At 40.4% G+C, this 17,135-nt stretch overlaps 1 protein-coding gene across 7 annotated transcripts in view; it reads right to left on the bottom strand.

Moving 5' to 3' along the window:
• Window positions 1-2,023: 2,023 nt before the first annotated feature.
• The window catches only part of LOC110538558 (nuclear GTPase SLIP-GC), a 37,876-nt gene continuing 22,764 nt past the window's right edge, over window positions 2,024-17,135 (bottom strand). For 4 of the 7 annotated variants that reach the window (XM_090197284.1, XM_090197285.1, XM_090197286.1 and 1 more), the window contains 11 exons: window positions 16,643-16,843; window positions 16,121-16,381; window positions 15,628-15,721; window positions 14,965-15,086; window positions 14,710-14,883; window positions 11,358-11,521; window positions 10,012-10,129; window positions 9,546-9,654; window positions 9,261-9,388; window positions 6,420-6,504; window positions 4,427-4,617 (listed from right to left, as the gene is read on the bottom strand). In XM_090197284.1, coding sequence (XP_090053410.1) covers window positions 4,442-4,617; window positions 6,420-6,504; window positions 9,261-9,388; window positions 9,546-9,654; window positions 10,012-10,129; window positions 11,358-11,521; window positions 14,710-14,883; window positions 14,965-15,086; window positions 15,628-15,721; window positions 16,121-16,381; window positions 16,643-16,843 — 1,632 coding nt within the window. In that variant the 3' untranslated portion in view covers window positions 4,427-4,441. Of the gene's footprint in view, window positions 2,180-2,822; window positions 2,943-3,141; window positions 3,393-3,937; window positions 4,144-4,281; window positions 4,326-4,426; window positions 4,618-6,419; window positions 6,505-9,260; window positions 9,389-9,545; window positions 9,655-10,011; window positions 10,130-11,357; window positions 11,522-14,709; window positions 14,884-14,964; window positions 15,087-15,627; window positions 15,722-16,120; window positions 16,382-16,642; window positions 16,844-17,135 lie in introns of those variants that run through there. The other 3 variants (XM_090197289.1, XM_090197283.1, XM_090197288.1) reach the window with 3 other exon arrangements.

Below are 17,135 nucleotides of genomic sequence, written 5' to 3' on the forward strand. Positions count from 1 at the left end.
GACTTGAGGTGGTTCAAAATCTGAAGTTGTGGAGAAGAAAATCAAATCACATTTATTTTATCCTGTGTGTTGAATACAGTTGAAATGTGTAGGTGATGAGGGGTGTACAGTGTGTTGAATACAGTTTCAATAAGTAGGGGGTGAGGGGTGTACAGTGTGTTGTATACAGTTTAAATAAGTAGGGGGTGAGGGGTGTACAGTGTGTTGTATACAGTTTAAATAAGTAGGGGGTGAGGGGTGTACAGTGTGTTGTATACAGTTTAAATAAGTAGGGGGTGAGGGGTGTACAGTGTGTTGTATACAGTTTAAATAAGTAGGGGGTGAGGGGTGTACAGTGTGTTGTATACAGTTTAAATAAGTAGGGGGTGAGGGGTGTACAGTGTGTTGAATACAGTTTCAATAAGTAGGGGGTGAGGGGTGTACAGTGTGTTGTATACAGTTTAAATAAGTAGGGGGTGAGGGGTGTACAGTTTGTTAAATACAGTTTAAATAAGTAGGGGGTGAGGGGTGTACAGTGTGTTGAATACAGTTTAAATAAGTAGGGGTTGAGGGGTGTACAGTGTGTTTAATACAGTTTAAATAAGTAGGGGTTGAGGGGTGTACAGTGTGTTTAATACAGTTTAAATAAGTAGGGGGTGAGGGGTGTACAGTGTGCTGTATACAGTTTAAATAAGTAGGGGGTGGGGGGTGTACAGTGTGTTGTATACAGTATAAATAAGTAGGGGGTGAGGGGTGTACAGTGTGTTGTATACAGTTTAAATAAGTAGGGGGTGAGGGGTGTACAGTGTGTTGTATACAGTATAAATAAGTAGGGGGTGAGGGGTGTACAGTGTGTTGTATACAGTTTAAATACGTAGGGGGTGAGGGGTGTACAGTGTGTTGTATACCGTTAAAATAAGTAGGGGGTGAGGGGTGTACAGTGTGTTGTATACAGTTTAAATAAGTAGGGGGTGAGGGGTGTACAGTGTGTTGTATACAGTTTAAATAAGTATGGGTGAGGGGTGTACAGTGTGTTGAATACAGTTTAAATAAGTAGGGGTTGAGGGGTGTACAGTGTGTTTAATACAGTTTAAATAAGTAGGGGGTGAGGGGTGTACAGTGTGTTGAATACAGTTTAAATAAGTAGGGGGTGAGGGGTGTACAGTGTGTTGTCTATGGTTTAAATAAGTAGGGGGTGAGGGGTGTACAGTGTGTTGTATACAGTTTAAATAAGTAGGGGGTGAGGGGTGTACAGTGTGTTGTATACAGTTTAAATAAGTAGTGGGTGAGGGGTGTACAGTGTGTTGTATACAGTTTAAATAAGTAGGGGGTGAGGGGTGTACAGTGTGTTGCATACAGTATAAATAAGTAGGGGGTGAGGAGTGTACAGTTTGTTAAATACAGTTTAAATAAGTAGGGGGTGAGGGGTGTACAGTGTGTTGTCTATGGTTTAAATAAGTAGGGGGTGAGGGGTGTACAGTGTGTTGTATACAGTTTAAATAAGTAGGGGGTGAGGGGTGTACAGTGTGTTGTATACAGTTTAAATAAGTAGGGGGTGAGGGGTGTACAGTGTGTTGTATACAGTTTAAATAAGTAGGGGGTGAGGGGTGTACAGTGTGTTGTATACAGTTTAAATAAGTAGGGGGTGAGGGGTGTACAGTGTGTTGTATACAGTTTAAATAAGTAGGGGGTGAGGGGTGTACAGTGTGTTGTATACAGATTAAATAAGTAGGGGGTGAGGGGTGTACAGTGTGTTGTATACAGTTTAAATAAGTAGGGGGTGAGGGGTGTACAGTGTGTTTAATACAGTTTAAATAAGTAGGGGGTGAGGGGTGTACAGTGTGTTGTATACAGTTTAAATAAGTAGGGGGTGAGGGGTGTACAGTGTGTTGTATACAGTTTAAATAAGTAGGGGGTGAGGGGTGTACAGTGTGTTGTATACAGTATAAATAAGTAGGGGGTGAGGGGTGTACAGTGTGTTGTATACAGTTTAAATAAGTAGGGGGTGAGGGGTGTACAGGTTCATAACAAACTGGCATTTGATCTAACCTGTTGGAATTAGACACTCCCACACTCTTTGGTCGTTACTTCCTCTGTCTAAAAGACTCAGTCTGATGTTCTCCGCACCCGACATGCAGTCTAAAAACACCTGAAATGTGGGGTGGAAGTTTGGGCTGTAGTCATAGTCTAACTGCCCACTCTGAAACACAAGATGAAAAATAATATTAGCCAAATGTAGACAGTAACAGAGAGATAGAATTACTGTAGCTGGACATATAGCACATAGAACATTTTTCTTGTGGGAACTTCCTGGTGTCAGGTACATGCACATAAAAACCACACATCAAACCCAACACCACAAACCAGTAGTAGCACATTACAAAGGAATACTTACACTGAGTGTACAAAACATTAAGGACACCTTCCTAATATTGAGTCACAACCCCACTCCCCACAGTTTTGTAATCATGGCTGGATGTATTTTGGGTGGTGGATCATTCTTGATACACACGGTAAACTGTTGAGCTTGAAAAACCCAGCAGTGTTGCAGTTCTTGACACAAGCCAACTGCTGTACCATACATACCCTGTTCAAAGGCACTTAAATATTTTGTCTTGCCCATTCACCCTCTGAATTGCCCACATGCACAATCCATACCTAAATTGTCTCAGGGCTTAAAAAATATTATTTAACCTGTCTCCTCCCCTTCATCTATACTGATTAAAGTGGATTTAACAAGATTCATCTGCTCAGTCAATGTCATGAAAAGAGCAGGTGTCCTTAATGTTTTGTACACTCAGTGCATATTGGAATGTATGGTAGAATGTGATGGCCATGCTTACTTTTGGCTGTATGCTAAAATTTGCCACCAGCTCACAGCAGAGGCCATATTTTCCTCTAGGAGTCAATGTGCAGTTGGAGCTGGTTTGAATGAAAGTACTCCCCCTCTGTTGGTATTCCACCTTCAAAGAATAAAGGTGCATTACTTCAAGGCAAACTGATCAAACACATTCACACTAACAGTTCTGAAAGAAATCAAGGAATGGTAATGAGCCATTTTACCACCATTTATCCAGCTAGAACAATATCTACGTTCAAGTTCATTCTACAAAACAACTCTTGCCGTGTGCAGAATGAATTCCTTCATACTGTAAACATTACCTCACAAAGTGGCACATTCTTGGGCAACAAAATAACATTCAGTATGCGCTTCTGTGGTCTGTTCCCTTGTGGTCGGAGGAACAGCAGCACCTGGCTTCGGACCGGGAGGAAGGAGAACACATCCCTGATGAGGCCAAAGAGGGAGAGGTGTGTGATGTTTACAATCACGTGTGTAGCAGTCGTCTTGAGTGGCTGAACAATCTCCATGTTGCCATCAGTAACATGGGCCACGGACACATTGTCATCCTTCTCTGCAGAATAAGAACAATTATTTTATTGACTGTAAATAATGCTTTAATTTACTGTAAATAATGCTTTAATTTACTGTAAATAATGCTTTAATTTACTGTAAATAATGCTTTAATTTACTGTAAATAATGCTTTAATTTACTGTAAGTTTCATCCAAAGTATGTATTATTATTGGTTGTATTATTCAGTGTTAGTGTCCCATTATAGCTGTTTTATAATTGTGTTAGAATAACCTTGATATTGTATATTAAAACAATCAATATACTGAAATGATGCATCACTTACCATCACACATACAGCGATGCATCACTTACCATCACACATACAGCGATGCATCACTTACCATCACACATACAGCGATGCATCACTTACCATCACACATACAGCGATGCATCACTTACCATCACACATACAGCGATGCATCACTTACCATCACACATACAGCGATGCATCACTTACCATCACACATACAGCGATGCATCACTTACCATCACACATACAGCGATCCATCACTTACCATCACACATACAGTGATGCATCACTTACCATCACACATACAGTGCGGGAGATGCAGTTTGCAGACAGACTGCTCAGGACAGTCAATGCTGAATAGGGGTCCTGCTGGTGTCATGGAGCCCAGGAGGCTCCTGTCCCATTGAGTCACCTTGTAAACCACATCTCCCTTCCCTTCCATCAGAAACACCAGACCAGTGGAACTGCACTGGAAAAGACCTGCCTTTGGGCATTGAAGCCTGCGATGCAGACGAAAGGAAAAGATGACAGTTGTAAACTTTTGGGGGGAATAAAAAGAGTCAAGCACTCTTTTGGTAAACATGACCATAGGAAAAGGCCATGATAAAGTCGTGGAAGTTTCAGTGATCCCTAGTTACCTATACGTAGGCTTGCGGTCATGTGTTGTAAGATCTTTGACAATCTCAGGATTTAACATTGTTACACTTGTTGACACCTGTAACAGAAAAAGGAAGACCAGGTAACAATAGTACATGGGATCAAATACTCTCAGACTGAATTCCTATGGTTGAGATGTGGTTAATCAACTCCCCACAAGCATACCTTCACACACTTCCTACCATTCCCAGACTGTGATTCAAATATGGTAGTTTTTGTGTGTAAATCCAGTCTTGGAGTGATTTGTACTGTACTAGCGCAACCCATCAGTTTCTCATAGTACATCTTCATCTTGTTATACTCCACAGTGACATCATCTGCACAAGAGAAAACATTCAGAACAAGCATCAGCTTTTAAGATTTGTATATTTTGATGTTAGATAGTGGCCAATCCCCTGAAATTAATTATATTTGGTTTTATATTTGGTTTGTTACTTTAGGGTGATTTGACCATTTCTTTTTAAGTAAAAAAACACATGCTCATATGTCCCCATAATTTATATTGTTTGTTAGCTTGTGGTGGCTAAAGTTAGCTGAGGTTTGTAGTGGCTGTTTGAAGAAAACCAAACATGGATTACAGTTTCTCCTGGCCACATGGATTACAGTTTCTCCTGGCCACGTGGATTACAGTTTCTCCTGGCCACGTGGATTACAGTTTCTCCTGGCCACGTGGATTACAGTTTCTCCTGGCCACGTGGATTACAGTTTCTCCTGGCCACGTGGATTACAGTTTCTCCTGGCCACGTGGATTACAGTTTCTCCTGGCCACGTGGATTACAGTTTCTCCTGGCCACGTGGATTACAGTTTCTCCTGGCCACGTGGATTACAGTTTCTCCTGGCCACGTGGATTACAGTTTCTCCTGGCCACGTGGATTACAGTTTCTCCTGGCCACGTGGATTACAGTTTCTTCTGGCCACATGGATTACAGTTGCTCCTGGCCACATGGATTACAGTTGCTCCTGGCCACATGGATTACAGTTTCTCCTGGCCACATGGATTACAGTTTCTCCTGGCCACATGGATTACAGTTTCTTCTGGCCACATGGATTACAGTTGCTCCTGGCCACATGGATTACAGTTGCTCCTGGCCACGTGGATTACAGTTTCTTCTGGCCACATGGATTACAGTTGCTCCTGGCCACATGGATTACAGTTGCTCCTGGCCACATGGATTACAGTTTCTCCTGGCCACATGGATTACAGTTTCTCCTGGCCACATGGATTACAGTTTCTTCTGGCCACATGGATTACAGTTGCTCCTGGCCACATGGATTACAGTTGCTCCTGGCCACATGGATTACAGTTTCTCCTGGCCACATGGATTACAGTTTCTCCTGGCCACATGGATTACAGTTTCTTCTGGCCACATGGATTACAGTTGCTCCTGGCCACATGGATTACAGTTGCTCCTGGCCACATGGATTACAGTTTCTCCTGGCCACATGGATTACAGTTTCTCCTGGCCACATGGATTACAGTTTCTCCTGGCCACGTGGATTACAGTTTCTCCTGGCCACCTGTCACCAGAGGGCAGCAGAGACCGTCCTAGAGACAGTAATGACACTCACGTGTGTCCTATTACTCATTATGATTTCCCTGTTAAAAAGAGGTGTGTTTTCTGGTTTCCTTTGCAGAAGCTTGAATTGTTTGCCATGTACATTTGTCTCCTGAGTGAGTTTGAGATGGTGTTTGTTGGTTTTCCCAGTGTTACTGTGATCCTTCGGTTACCGTTTCTCAGTAAAGAATTTATGTTTATCCTTAAGCACTGATTCCTCAACTGGTCTCTTCTCTGCACATGGCTCCAAGCTCACCAGCTCCCACTAACATCAAGTTGTAAAATCCTGAACTTTAGACTGCCATGGACTAAAATCCTGAAATGTTTTTGTGTTCTTGTCTTACTTTATTATAACCCAAAATAAAAGTTTATTACTCAATTTGTTATAAACAACAAGATTGTAAGTAACGTGAGTAATGTATAACTTGAAAACATTTACTTATGACACAAGTTAAATGCAGCTCAAGATAAAGGGGACATGGTTTCCAGACATGTTCTGACGAGTACTTGACTTGATTATAACTATATTGGAATAACTAAAGCATTTGGTCCCTTCATTTACCTGGGAGGAATGAGCTGTTGGGGGTCTTGAGTGAGAGATCCATCGATTCTTGTAGTTTACACTTCAGTTGCATCATGATGTGATCCTAATACAGGACAGAAATAATTATTTAGTCCACTCTCACACCAAGTGATGATTGTACTTTACCACAATCAGGTCTAAATGCTGTGCATCGGGTGTTCATAAACTAAGTTCTTCTTAAGTGCATTTTGGTGTGCTTTCAAGCCGCAAATACTTGAATTCAGCAAGTGTGCTCATAATCGCTATGGTGGCCTGTGGAAACATGCAGATCCCAAGAAGAGTACTAACCTAAACCCATCTGAAAATGCACCTCTAACCTGCTGTGTGAAGGCAGTATGACAATAGCAACAACACTTGAGTACATTTACCTTTAGCAAACATCAATCCATCTGCTGTGTAAACTGAAGAGTTGTTACATGTACAGACATTACACAACTGTACTTCATTTGAACACTAACATACACTACCGGTTAAAAGTTTTAGAACACCTACTCATTCAAGGGTTTTTCTTTATTTTTAGTATTTTCTACATTGTAGAATAATAGTGAAGACATCAAAACTATGAAATAACACATATGGAATCATGTAGTAACCAAAAAAGTGTTAAACAAATCAAAATATATTTTATATTTGAGATTCTTCTAATAGCCAACCTTTGCCTTGATGACAGCTTTGCACACTCTTGGCATTCTCTCAAACAGCACAATGTAGAAAATAGACTAAATTAAGAAACACCCTTGAATGAGTAGGTGTTCTAAACGTTTGACCGGTAGTGTACATGCCACATGCTGCTATTCAAGGCGATATGGACTACAAACCTATATGGCTTCACCAGTGGCAATGTATTTCTTTTGAATTTTCAGAGATTTGCAGCATGACAAATGAACATCTATGTAAAAGTGTATTTTTATGGGATTGTGATGTTGCTGATTAACAGACCTGAAAGTAACTTTTGGGACAAAACCCTATGTACGTACTGTTTTATCCAAGCAATATCGACACTATTTTGCCAAATCTAGATGTGGAGTGGCCCCTCTCTCTATTGAGACAGGTCAAAATAAAACGCTCCCCTAGATAAACGTATATGTACTTTTTGTAACGCCGATTTTCTTTGAAACTGAAGCTCATGCATTATTTTACTGTGGGTTATACAACAAAATCTGCGTCATCTGACCACTTCTTTATTGAGCGAGTCACTGGTACTTCCTTCTTTAGTTTTTGCTTGTAAGCAGGAAGCCTGAGTATAGAATTGTGGTCAGATTTGCCAAATGGAGGTTGGGGGAGAGCATTGTATGCATCTCTGTGTGTGGAGTAAAGGTGGTCTAGGATTTGTTTCCCTCTGGTTGCACATGTGACATGCTGGTAAAACTGATTTAAGTTTACCTGCATTAAAGTCCCCGGCCACTAGGAGCGCCAATTCTGGGTGAGATTTTCTTCTTTGCTTATGGCCTTATAGAGTTGGTTGAGAGTGGTCTTAGTGCCAGCTTCGTTTTGTGGTGGTAAATTGATGGCTACGAATAATACAGATGAGAACTCTCTTGGTAGATAGTATTGTCGACAGTTATCACAAGGTACTCTACCTCAGGCGAGCAATAGCTCGAGACTTCTTTAATATTAGACATCGTGCACCAGCTGTTATTGGCAAAAAGACACACCCCCACCCCTCGTCTTACCAGAGGTAGCATCTCTGTTCTGCCGGTGCAAGGAAAATTCCGCCAGCTCTATATTGTCCGTTTCTTCGTTCAGCCACATCTCGGTGAAACATAAGATGTTACAGTTTTTAATGTCGGGTTGGTAGGATAATCTTAATAGTAGGTCATCAATTTTATCTTCTAACAATTGCACATTAGCAAGAAGAATGTAAGGCATTGGGAGTTTACTCGCTCGCCTACGGATTTTCAAAAGGATCCCCGATCTGCGCCCCCTTTTCCGGCGTCTTTTCTTCACACATAAGGCGTGGATCTGGGCCTGTTCCAGTGAAAGCAGGATATACTTCTCGTCGGACTCGTTAAAGGAAAACGTTTCTTCCAGTCTGCGGTAAATGTCACCATCGTAATTGTGATGTGGAGGAGGACTGTTAATGAGTTATGATATGAACCTCAACTACACGATTTGATTAATAAAATGAACCCTAGGGATTCAACCCTGTGGGGATCTTCATGCACCATCGACCTCAGTGAGAGGAAGAAGAAGGTAAGTCATGGGCCTATAGTGGCCGGTGGGAGAAATGGGGCTGGTACATGCTACATTTCAGCTTCATTTTCAAAACGTGGTTTGGCATAGTCTCTAGCACGGGTATGGCAGAAGCACACTTTTGAGAACAGCCATAATGATGACACTAGGCTGTCATTGTAATGATGCATCTATTAGGATACTGTACCTAAATATGAGCTTTTGCATAGCATGACGCGAATGAACTATAGATATGCTATGAATATATTTCAATAATCTTTACTGATGTGTTATTACAGGTCCCAAACGCGTTCATGAAATGCTTAGGGTAATAAATGCATTATGGACATGTAGTCAAAGTCAATCATTACCCTTTTATTGTTTGTTTTTATGCATACATGTGTATAGATGATGTAATGTATGTACCATGTTTGACCATGATTGTTTTTATGCATACATGTGTATAGATGATGTAATGTATTATATATAGATGAAGCATGCACCATGTTTGACCATGATTGTTTTTAGTGCCTCAAAACTCAATTTCATGTGTTATTTGTTTATCAGTATTTTGTATTATTGTATCATTGTTGAGTGTCACTTAAATGCATTTTTCAAACTCTAACTCTATGGTACAATGTGTCAAACCTTCAGGTTGGTTAAACAAACCAGCATATCTTCCTTGGCCTTCTGGAAAATGTTGTTATTCTTCATGTGCTGATGTAAATCATCTTTCATCCTTTTCAGAGAATCTTTTCCTGTATGCTCTGATGCCCCTAAAACACAGTCATCATATTGTTTCCATAACCATTGTATCTGCTATTAATACATTTAAATATGTTTAAGAACGTGTTACTTCCCAAATATCATTATAATTTTCATAACTAGAATACAACACTTTCTCAGATAATATATTTTCATTTTAAGACTTACTTATATAGCATCGATGCATGGTGTCCTTGATTGACTCGGTTAAAGTGGAGTAGATTTTTTTCTTTTTCTCACGGAGGTCAAAGATTAGTTTTGCCTTCAATTCAGTTTCCTTTCAGATAGAAAAACATGGTCAAGAAGACCCTAATGTAAGTGTTTTCCTTACCTTGTAAGCAGTCTATGGAACAGATAAGAGTAACCTTATTTCTGGACGGTGTGTTTACATGGCTACTTTCTAAAGATTGGGTGAGTGGGGGAGGGGGGAGGGGTTCAATGTTGCATTTCCTGATTGTTTGTTTAAAATTTCAAAAAGGCACTCGCACACCTGAGCTATCTTCTATCTTTGTTGCAGGTGCATGGTAACAATTGAATACAGGAAGGACATGAGAAAACTGCACAATGCTCTTGCTATTATCACCGTTCTTTATCAAGCTTTACATATCGTTCTCTTTTTCTTTTTAAACCCTACCTCCGTCTTGAGGAATGCCAGATGCAGTGACACTTCCGGGTGCTCCCCAACCAAGCTGTTTGTGTCAAGGGTGAATGTATCAATCTGTTCCCTGATTGGGCCACCTTTGCCCTCGTTTCTGAAACACCAATATGTTGAAATCAGAAAGATGGTTAGTAGATGTGATTTAACAGGGCCCTAATCATTCCATGTGTATTATTTACACACATTCAGAAAGTACTCAGATTCCTTTACTTTTTCCATGTTGTTGCGTTACAGCCTTATTCTATAATGTATTACGTTTCATCAAGGATCTCTCTGGATCTCTTTATTAGTTTCATCAAGGATCTCTCTGTACTTCTCTCTGTTCGTCTTTCCATTGATCCTGACTAGTCTTCCAGTACCTACTGCTGAAATACATCCCCACAGCATGATGCTGCCACCGCGATGCTTCACCATAGGCATGGTGCCAGGTTTCCTCCAGACGAGACGCTTGGCATTCAGGCCGAAGAGCTCAAACTTGGTTTCATCAGACCAGAGAATCTTATTTCTCATGGTCTGAGAGTCCTTTAGGTGCCTTTTGGCAAACTCCAAGTGGGCTGTGAAGTTCATTTTACTGAGGAGTGCCTTCAGTCTGGCCACTCTACCATAACGGCCTGATTGGTGGAGTGCTGCAGGGATGGTTGCCCTTCTGGAAGGTTCTGCTATCTCCACAGAGGAACTCCACTGTGTTCTTGGGGACCTTCAATTCTGCAGAAATGTTTTGGTACCCTTCCCCAGATCTGAGCCTCGACACAATCCTGTCTCGGAGCTCTACGGACAATTCCTTCGACCTCATGGCTTGGTTTTTGCTCTGACATGCACGGTCAACTGTGAGACCTTACATAGACAGGTGTGTGCCTTTCCAAATGATGTCCAATCAATTGAATTTACCACAGGTGAACTCCAATCTAGTTGTAGAAACATCTCAAGAATGATCAATGGAAACAGGATGCATCTGTGTTCAATTTCGATACTCATATCAAAGGGTCTGAATAGTTATGTTAAAAAGGTCAATTCTAAAAACCTGTTTTCACTTTGTCATTATGTGTGTAGATTGATGAGGGGGAAAAAATATTTAATCAAATTCAGAATAAGCCTGTAGCATAACAAAATTTGGAAAAAGTCAAGGTTTCTGAATACTTTCCAAATGCACTATATGAATATATATGAGAGAGAGAGAGAGAGAGAGAGAGAGAGAGAGAGAGAGAGAGAGAGAGAGAGAGAGAGAGAGAGAGAGAGAGAGAGAGAGAGAGAGAGAGAGAGAGAGAGAGAGAGAGAGAGAGAGAGAGAGAGAGAGAGAGAGAGAGAATGATTAAATGACTTACGGGAAATGTATCTTGAACTGTTCATCAATGAGACTTCTCATACATGAGGCTAAACTCTCATTAAGGTTTATTTCCCTTCTCCTTTTCCCTTTTGGTTTGTGAACGCCGCCATTCTTGCATAAAGACTTCACTACTTTATGATATCCACTAGCTTTTTTCCCTCTCTGGGAATAAAAAATGAAAATATGTTTAACGTTTTTAACAGCACAGCACTGGAAATCTGTCATGTGTGAGTATCTCTTCAATAGTTGCTTTTCCAGTATCGTGCAAGCCTACAGTATATCTGTGCAAACCAATGGGTGCTATCGCCAGAGAAATGTGAAAATCGAGAGACTGGATACATGATAACTTCATGGAGATAAGAACTTACAACTCTACCATTTCTTTCTCTCTCCAGTAGTTTGGATAATGACGACTTGTGCACATTACTTTGGTTAATTGTGGGTTCTTGAGTCTTGAAGCACAGACTGAGTCATGAGGGACAGACAAGTGCTTCTGTTGGTGTTTTGGACCCAGGTTTGTGCAGTAATTATGTTTTTCTCTGGCTTCAGTTAGATGGTTGCTTCTTTCTCGCTCCAAGTTGCCTTCTGCTGGTTGTCTTTTAAGTGCTTTTTGGGCTTGCCTGCCCTTTCAGTGCCCTTGCTGCAGCTCGCCAAAGAAAATCCTTCTTGGGAGACCGTGTTGGGGAAACCTGATGGTGTGGCCAGTCCATTGGAGCTGTGCATTTCTGCTGTTTGCCCTCTGCATTACCTCCAGGTTGGAGACCTTGTCTTACCACTGCATACTCATAATAGACCTCAGAGATTGTGTATGGAATGTTTCCAGCTGTTTGATGTGGTGACAGTTCAGGGTCCAAGTTTCACAGCCCTACAGCAGGTTTGTGATCACTACCATAGTATAGGTTTTCAGTTTTGTGGAAAGAAGGATGGTGTTATGGTTGAGTATCCTGTTCCTCGGTCTTCCCGATGATTGGCTTGAGCCGTCCTCAGAGATGGTGCTCCCCAGGTATGTGACGTGCTCGACATTCTGGAACTCACATGAGTTGCGGTAGATCCGTTGAGGAACAATCATCAGCAAAGAGGGCCTTATGGACAAGATGTTCTTGTGTTTTGGTCTTTGCTCAGAGCCTAAGCAGGTTGTAGATTGAAGCATCATCCGTGTATCTGATGTAAATGCCTTTGAGTTCCTTAGTGGCGTTTTTGAAGACGTCAGTAAAAATATATACAGTACCAGTCAAAGCTTTGGACACACCTACTCCTTTAAGGGTTTTTATTTTAACAATTGTATACATTGTGTAATAATAGTGAAGACATCAAAACTATGAAATAACACACATGGAATCATGTAGTAAACAAAAAATATATATTTTAGACTAGATTCTTCAAAGTAAGTACCCTTTGCCTTGATGGCAGCTTTGCACACTCTTGGCATTGTCTCAACCAGCTTCATGGGGTAGTCACCTGGAAGGCTTTTCCAACCGTCTTGAAGGAGTTCCCACATACACTGAGCACTTGGCTGATTTTCCTCAACTCTGCAGTCCAACTCATCCCAAACCATCTCAATTGGGTTGAGATCGGGTGATTGTGTAGGCCAGGTTATCTGATGCAGCACTTCATCACTCTCCTTATTGGTCAAATAGTCCTTACACAGCCTGGAGGTATGTTTTGGGTCATTGTACTGTTGAAAAACAAATGATAGTCCCATTAAGCGCAATCCAGATGAGATGGCGTATCGCCATTCTGGTTAAGTGTGCCTTGAATTCTAATTAAATCACTGACAGTGTCACAAGCAAAGCACCCCCACATCATCACACCTCCTCCATGCTTCACGGTGAGAACCACACATGCGGAGATCATCCGCTCACTTACTCTGCATCTCACAAAGACATGGCGGTTGGAACCAAAAATCTAAAATTTGGACTCATCAGACCAAAGGATTATCATCGGTCTAACTTCCATTGCTCATGTTTCTTGGTCCAATCAAGTCTCTTCTTATTATTGGTGTCCTTTAGTAGTGGTTTTGTTGCAGCAATTCAACCATGAAGGCCTAATTCACGCAGTCTCCTCTGAACAGTTGATATTGAGATGTCTGTTACTTGAACTCTGTGAAGCATTTTTTGGGCTGCATTTGGAGATGTAGTTAATTGCAGATTTCTGGTAACTCTAATAAACTTATCCTCTGCAGCAGAGGTAAATCTGGGTCTTCCTTTGCTGTGGCGGTCCTCATGAGAACCAGTTTCATCACAGTGCTTGATGGTTTTTGCAACTGCACTTGAAGAAACTTTCAAAGTTCTTGACATTTTCCGGGTTGACTGACCTTCTTGTCTTAAAGTAAAGTAATGATGGGCTGTTGTTTCTCTTTGTTTATTTGAGCTGTCAATATGGATTTGGTCTTTTACTAAATAGGGCTATCTTCTGTATACCAACCCTACCTTGTGACAACACAACTGATTGGCTCAAATGCATTAAGAAGGAAATACATCTCCTTACCGGAAAGCAAAACGTTGTTTCCCTGTTAGTCGTCGCATCCCACACTCTGTTAACAGATGCTGCCAATACCGGTTATGTTACTTACATCCGTCCATGAAAGATTACTCTCCCATTTACTTTATGTTTCTATCTCACGCTAAACTGAGTTACAAGAAGTAAATCACATTGCTTTGGGGATCCTGGTTGAGTCTCTTGATTTTCAGCTTCTCTGGCTCTAGCACAAACTAGCCAGCACGGATATACTGTACACTGATTTTACAAAACATTAAGAACACCTGCTCTTCCCATGACAAAGACTGACCAGGTGAATCCAGCTAAAAACTATCATTCCTTATTAATCTCACTTGTTAAATCCACTTCAAATCAATGTAGATGAAGGCAAGGAGACAGGTTAAAGAAGGATTTTTAAGCCTTGAGACAATTGAGACATGGATTGTGTATGTGTGCCATTCAGAGAGTGAATCGGTAAGACAAACAATTAAGTGCCTTTGAACGGGGTATGGTTATAGGTGCCAGGCGCACCGGTTTGTGTCAAGAACTGCAACGCTGCTGGGTTTTTCACACTCAACAGTTTCCCGTGTGTATCAAGAATGGTCCACCACCCAAAGGACATCCAGCCAACTTGAACAACTGTGGAAAGCATTGGAGTCAACATGGGCCAGCAACCCTGTGAAGCACTTTCGACACCTTGTAGAGTCCATGCCCCGACAAATTGAGGCTGTTCTGAGGGCAAAAGAGACCGGGTGCAACTCAATATTAGGAAGTTGTTCCTAATATTTGGCAAACTCAGTGTAGAACTCAGTGTAGGGTGACAGTGCAAAAGTGGCTATTCTTAAAACATTCTTTTTTAAAAAGTAGCTTACTGGTGCTATCACTTTATTCATTAATTTCTCGCATGATTCTTCTGACTGTCGAACTCCTTCTGAGAGGCATTGTTCAAAAGTCTCATAAGCCTCATCCATAGTTTGACCAATGGACTTGATCTCATCCTTGAGCCTCTGTTCCAGAACCTGGCACACCTCTTCTTTGCTGTCTGTCTGAAATCCAAACTCAACATTATCAATATAATACACTGATTCACATATAAGGAGTATATCAACATGCTGTAAGTACAATACCATGTCGCTGCTTTTGGCTCCTTCTATCAAAGAGAGGATCCCATAGGCTCCAGAAACATAAACTGAAGTCTTTGTGCGACGATCATTGAGATTTCTGAGAAATTCCTGAAGTTTGGGTATTTCTGCAACATCAGTTCAAAACCAGATATTTATTTCTACCTTTGGTTGAGGTCAGTGTTCTTTGATGCTCTTATTGATCCTGGATTCACTTCTTGATCATTTAATTTTCCTATTTCTGTTCGAGTTTGATTAACTGAATTATTGATTATGGGCATGATCGTAGTTCTGCATGCAGAATTTAAATTAGGAATCAGCGCTTAGTAGTGGTCAAAAGAGCAGAATGTTATTTCCCGAGAAGAATATAGAATATAGTGAAATGTTTCAGAGGATATGAGGATAGCTTAGCATGCTGTATGTATACACACTATTATTATTGAGTATCATATGGTCCAGGTTGTAATTGTTACTGATTAAGACATATTGCATGTTTAAAGTTTCCAGCTACGACAGGTCATACTCAAATATGCATGCTGCTTAGGTGAAGTTTGTTGCTATGTAAAGTAATTAACAACACAAACAATCTCAAAAAATGCATAGGCATAAAAATAGGGGACACAATTGTCTCTATGTTGTAGAATCAATAAGAACGTTCAGTTATCGTACCTGTCTCTTCTTGTTGCAAATGCTTTTCCTTTTGGTATTCCTTGGAACTCACAGTAAACACCTGAAGGAAATCCTTTCCCCCACTGAAGTGTTTCTGAAAGGTGTTTATGAGACAATGACAGACAATTAAATCATGTCCACACACTGACATTTTGCAAGCTCAAAAAAAATCTATATTCATTATGCTCATGCAAACAGTTGTGCTTCAACAATTTTTTTAAACAATTAAATACATTTAGAAGATTTTGATATGACTGATAAATACCAGATTAGAACAACTTTCTTACCTTACCATAAATACAAATAAGCACCTATTACTCAATTGTTTGTTTTGTATATTAGACAACTCAAATGTCTAATGAAAAGCTTTAGTGTACAATGTAATCTTGCTTTCATTTAATTCCATGAAATGTCTAAATCTTCCCCACTACAACATACAGTATGAGCATGTTGACAAGTCACAGAAGATTCCTTTATGTCAGTTGTAACTTACCTTAACTTCTTTTTGTTTGTTGAATTTATCCCTCACTTGCCTCTTGGTTGTTTCATTTCTGCGCAAAATACAGGAACGTGCATCAGCCTTTTGATTCTCCTCAATGTCGTCTGTCTTGGTGCAGATGAAAGTGATGCTTCGACATTCTCCACCAGGTCCAAAGAGACTAACGGTGCTGTCTAAAATCTCCCAAGATTCCTTTTCTGAAGTTGCTCTTGCAATGTCGCTCACAATCCACACAGCAGAGCAGTTTCCAACAAACTAAAGAAGTGTAACATTAACTTAAAACATCCAACATTAATGGTGTAAAATACACAATACACATAATATTAATAACATACATATGCCTACCTAATATGTTTAATCATTTGAACATAGATATAAATAAACTCAAATACATAGATATAGCCAGACATTTGGCCCTGTACCTATGATGTTAATCTAACATCAACCAAATTAGAAGTTATATACAATTCTAAATAGAATATCGAACCATTACTAATAAGAATTGTAAATAATTACCAATTTCCACATCTCATCTCTGCTCTTGTTGCAGTCTCCATTGCCTGGAAGATCAACCAGCACAACATGCTCCAGCAGGTCTTTGGAGTTTGGCACCTTGATGGTTATACACTTCACAAGCGGCCAATACTGTCTTTTAAATGTATCACTCTGTGTGTCACTCCGTGTGTAACAAGTGATATTTTTAGAGAGTTGTTTTGCCTGCAATTGTAATAAAGTATCATTACATGCAATGGTGAACAAAAACTAAGTTATTTTCTCCAAAGGAACACTTTGACAAAGATCAAAGAGCCTAAAAGATGTAGTTCTATATTTTCCATCAATCGCTTACAATCAATTCCCACTAGTGGCAAAGAGTTTACTAGAAGCCGCTTCTGGTGAACAAATGAATTCCAAGACCCGTATCCATTGACGACAAATCAAGGGGATTAGAAAAATCTGTAGGAAGCTTGGTTTCCATTCATCTAGCTAGCTACCTACCAAAGTTGTCCGG

This window comes from Oncorhynchus mykiss, chromosome 13, assembly GCF_057628025.1.
Source record: "Oncorhynchus mykiss isolate SJ-2025 chromosome 13, ASM5762802v1, whole genome shotgun sequence".
Lineage (NCBI taxonomy): Eukaryota > Metazoa > Chordata > Actinopteri > Salmoniformes > Salmonidae > Oncorhynchus > Oncorhynchus mykiss.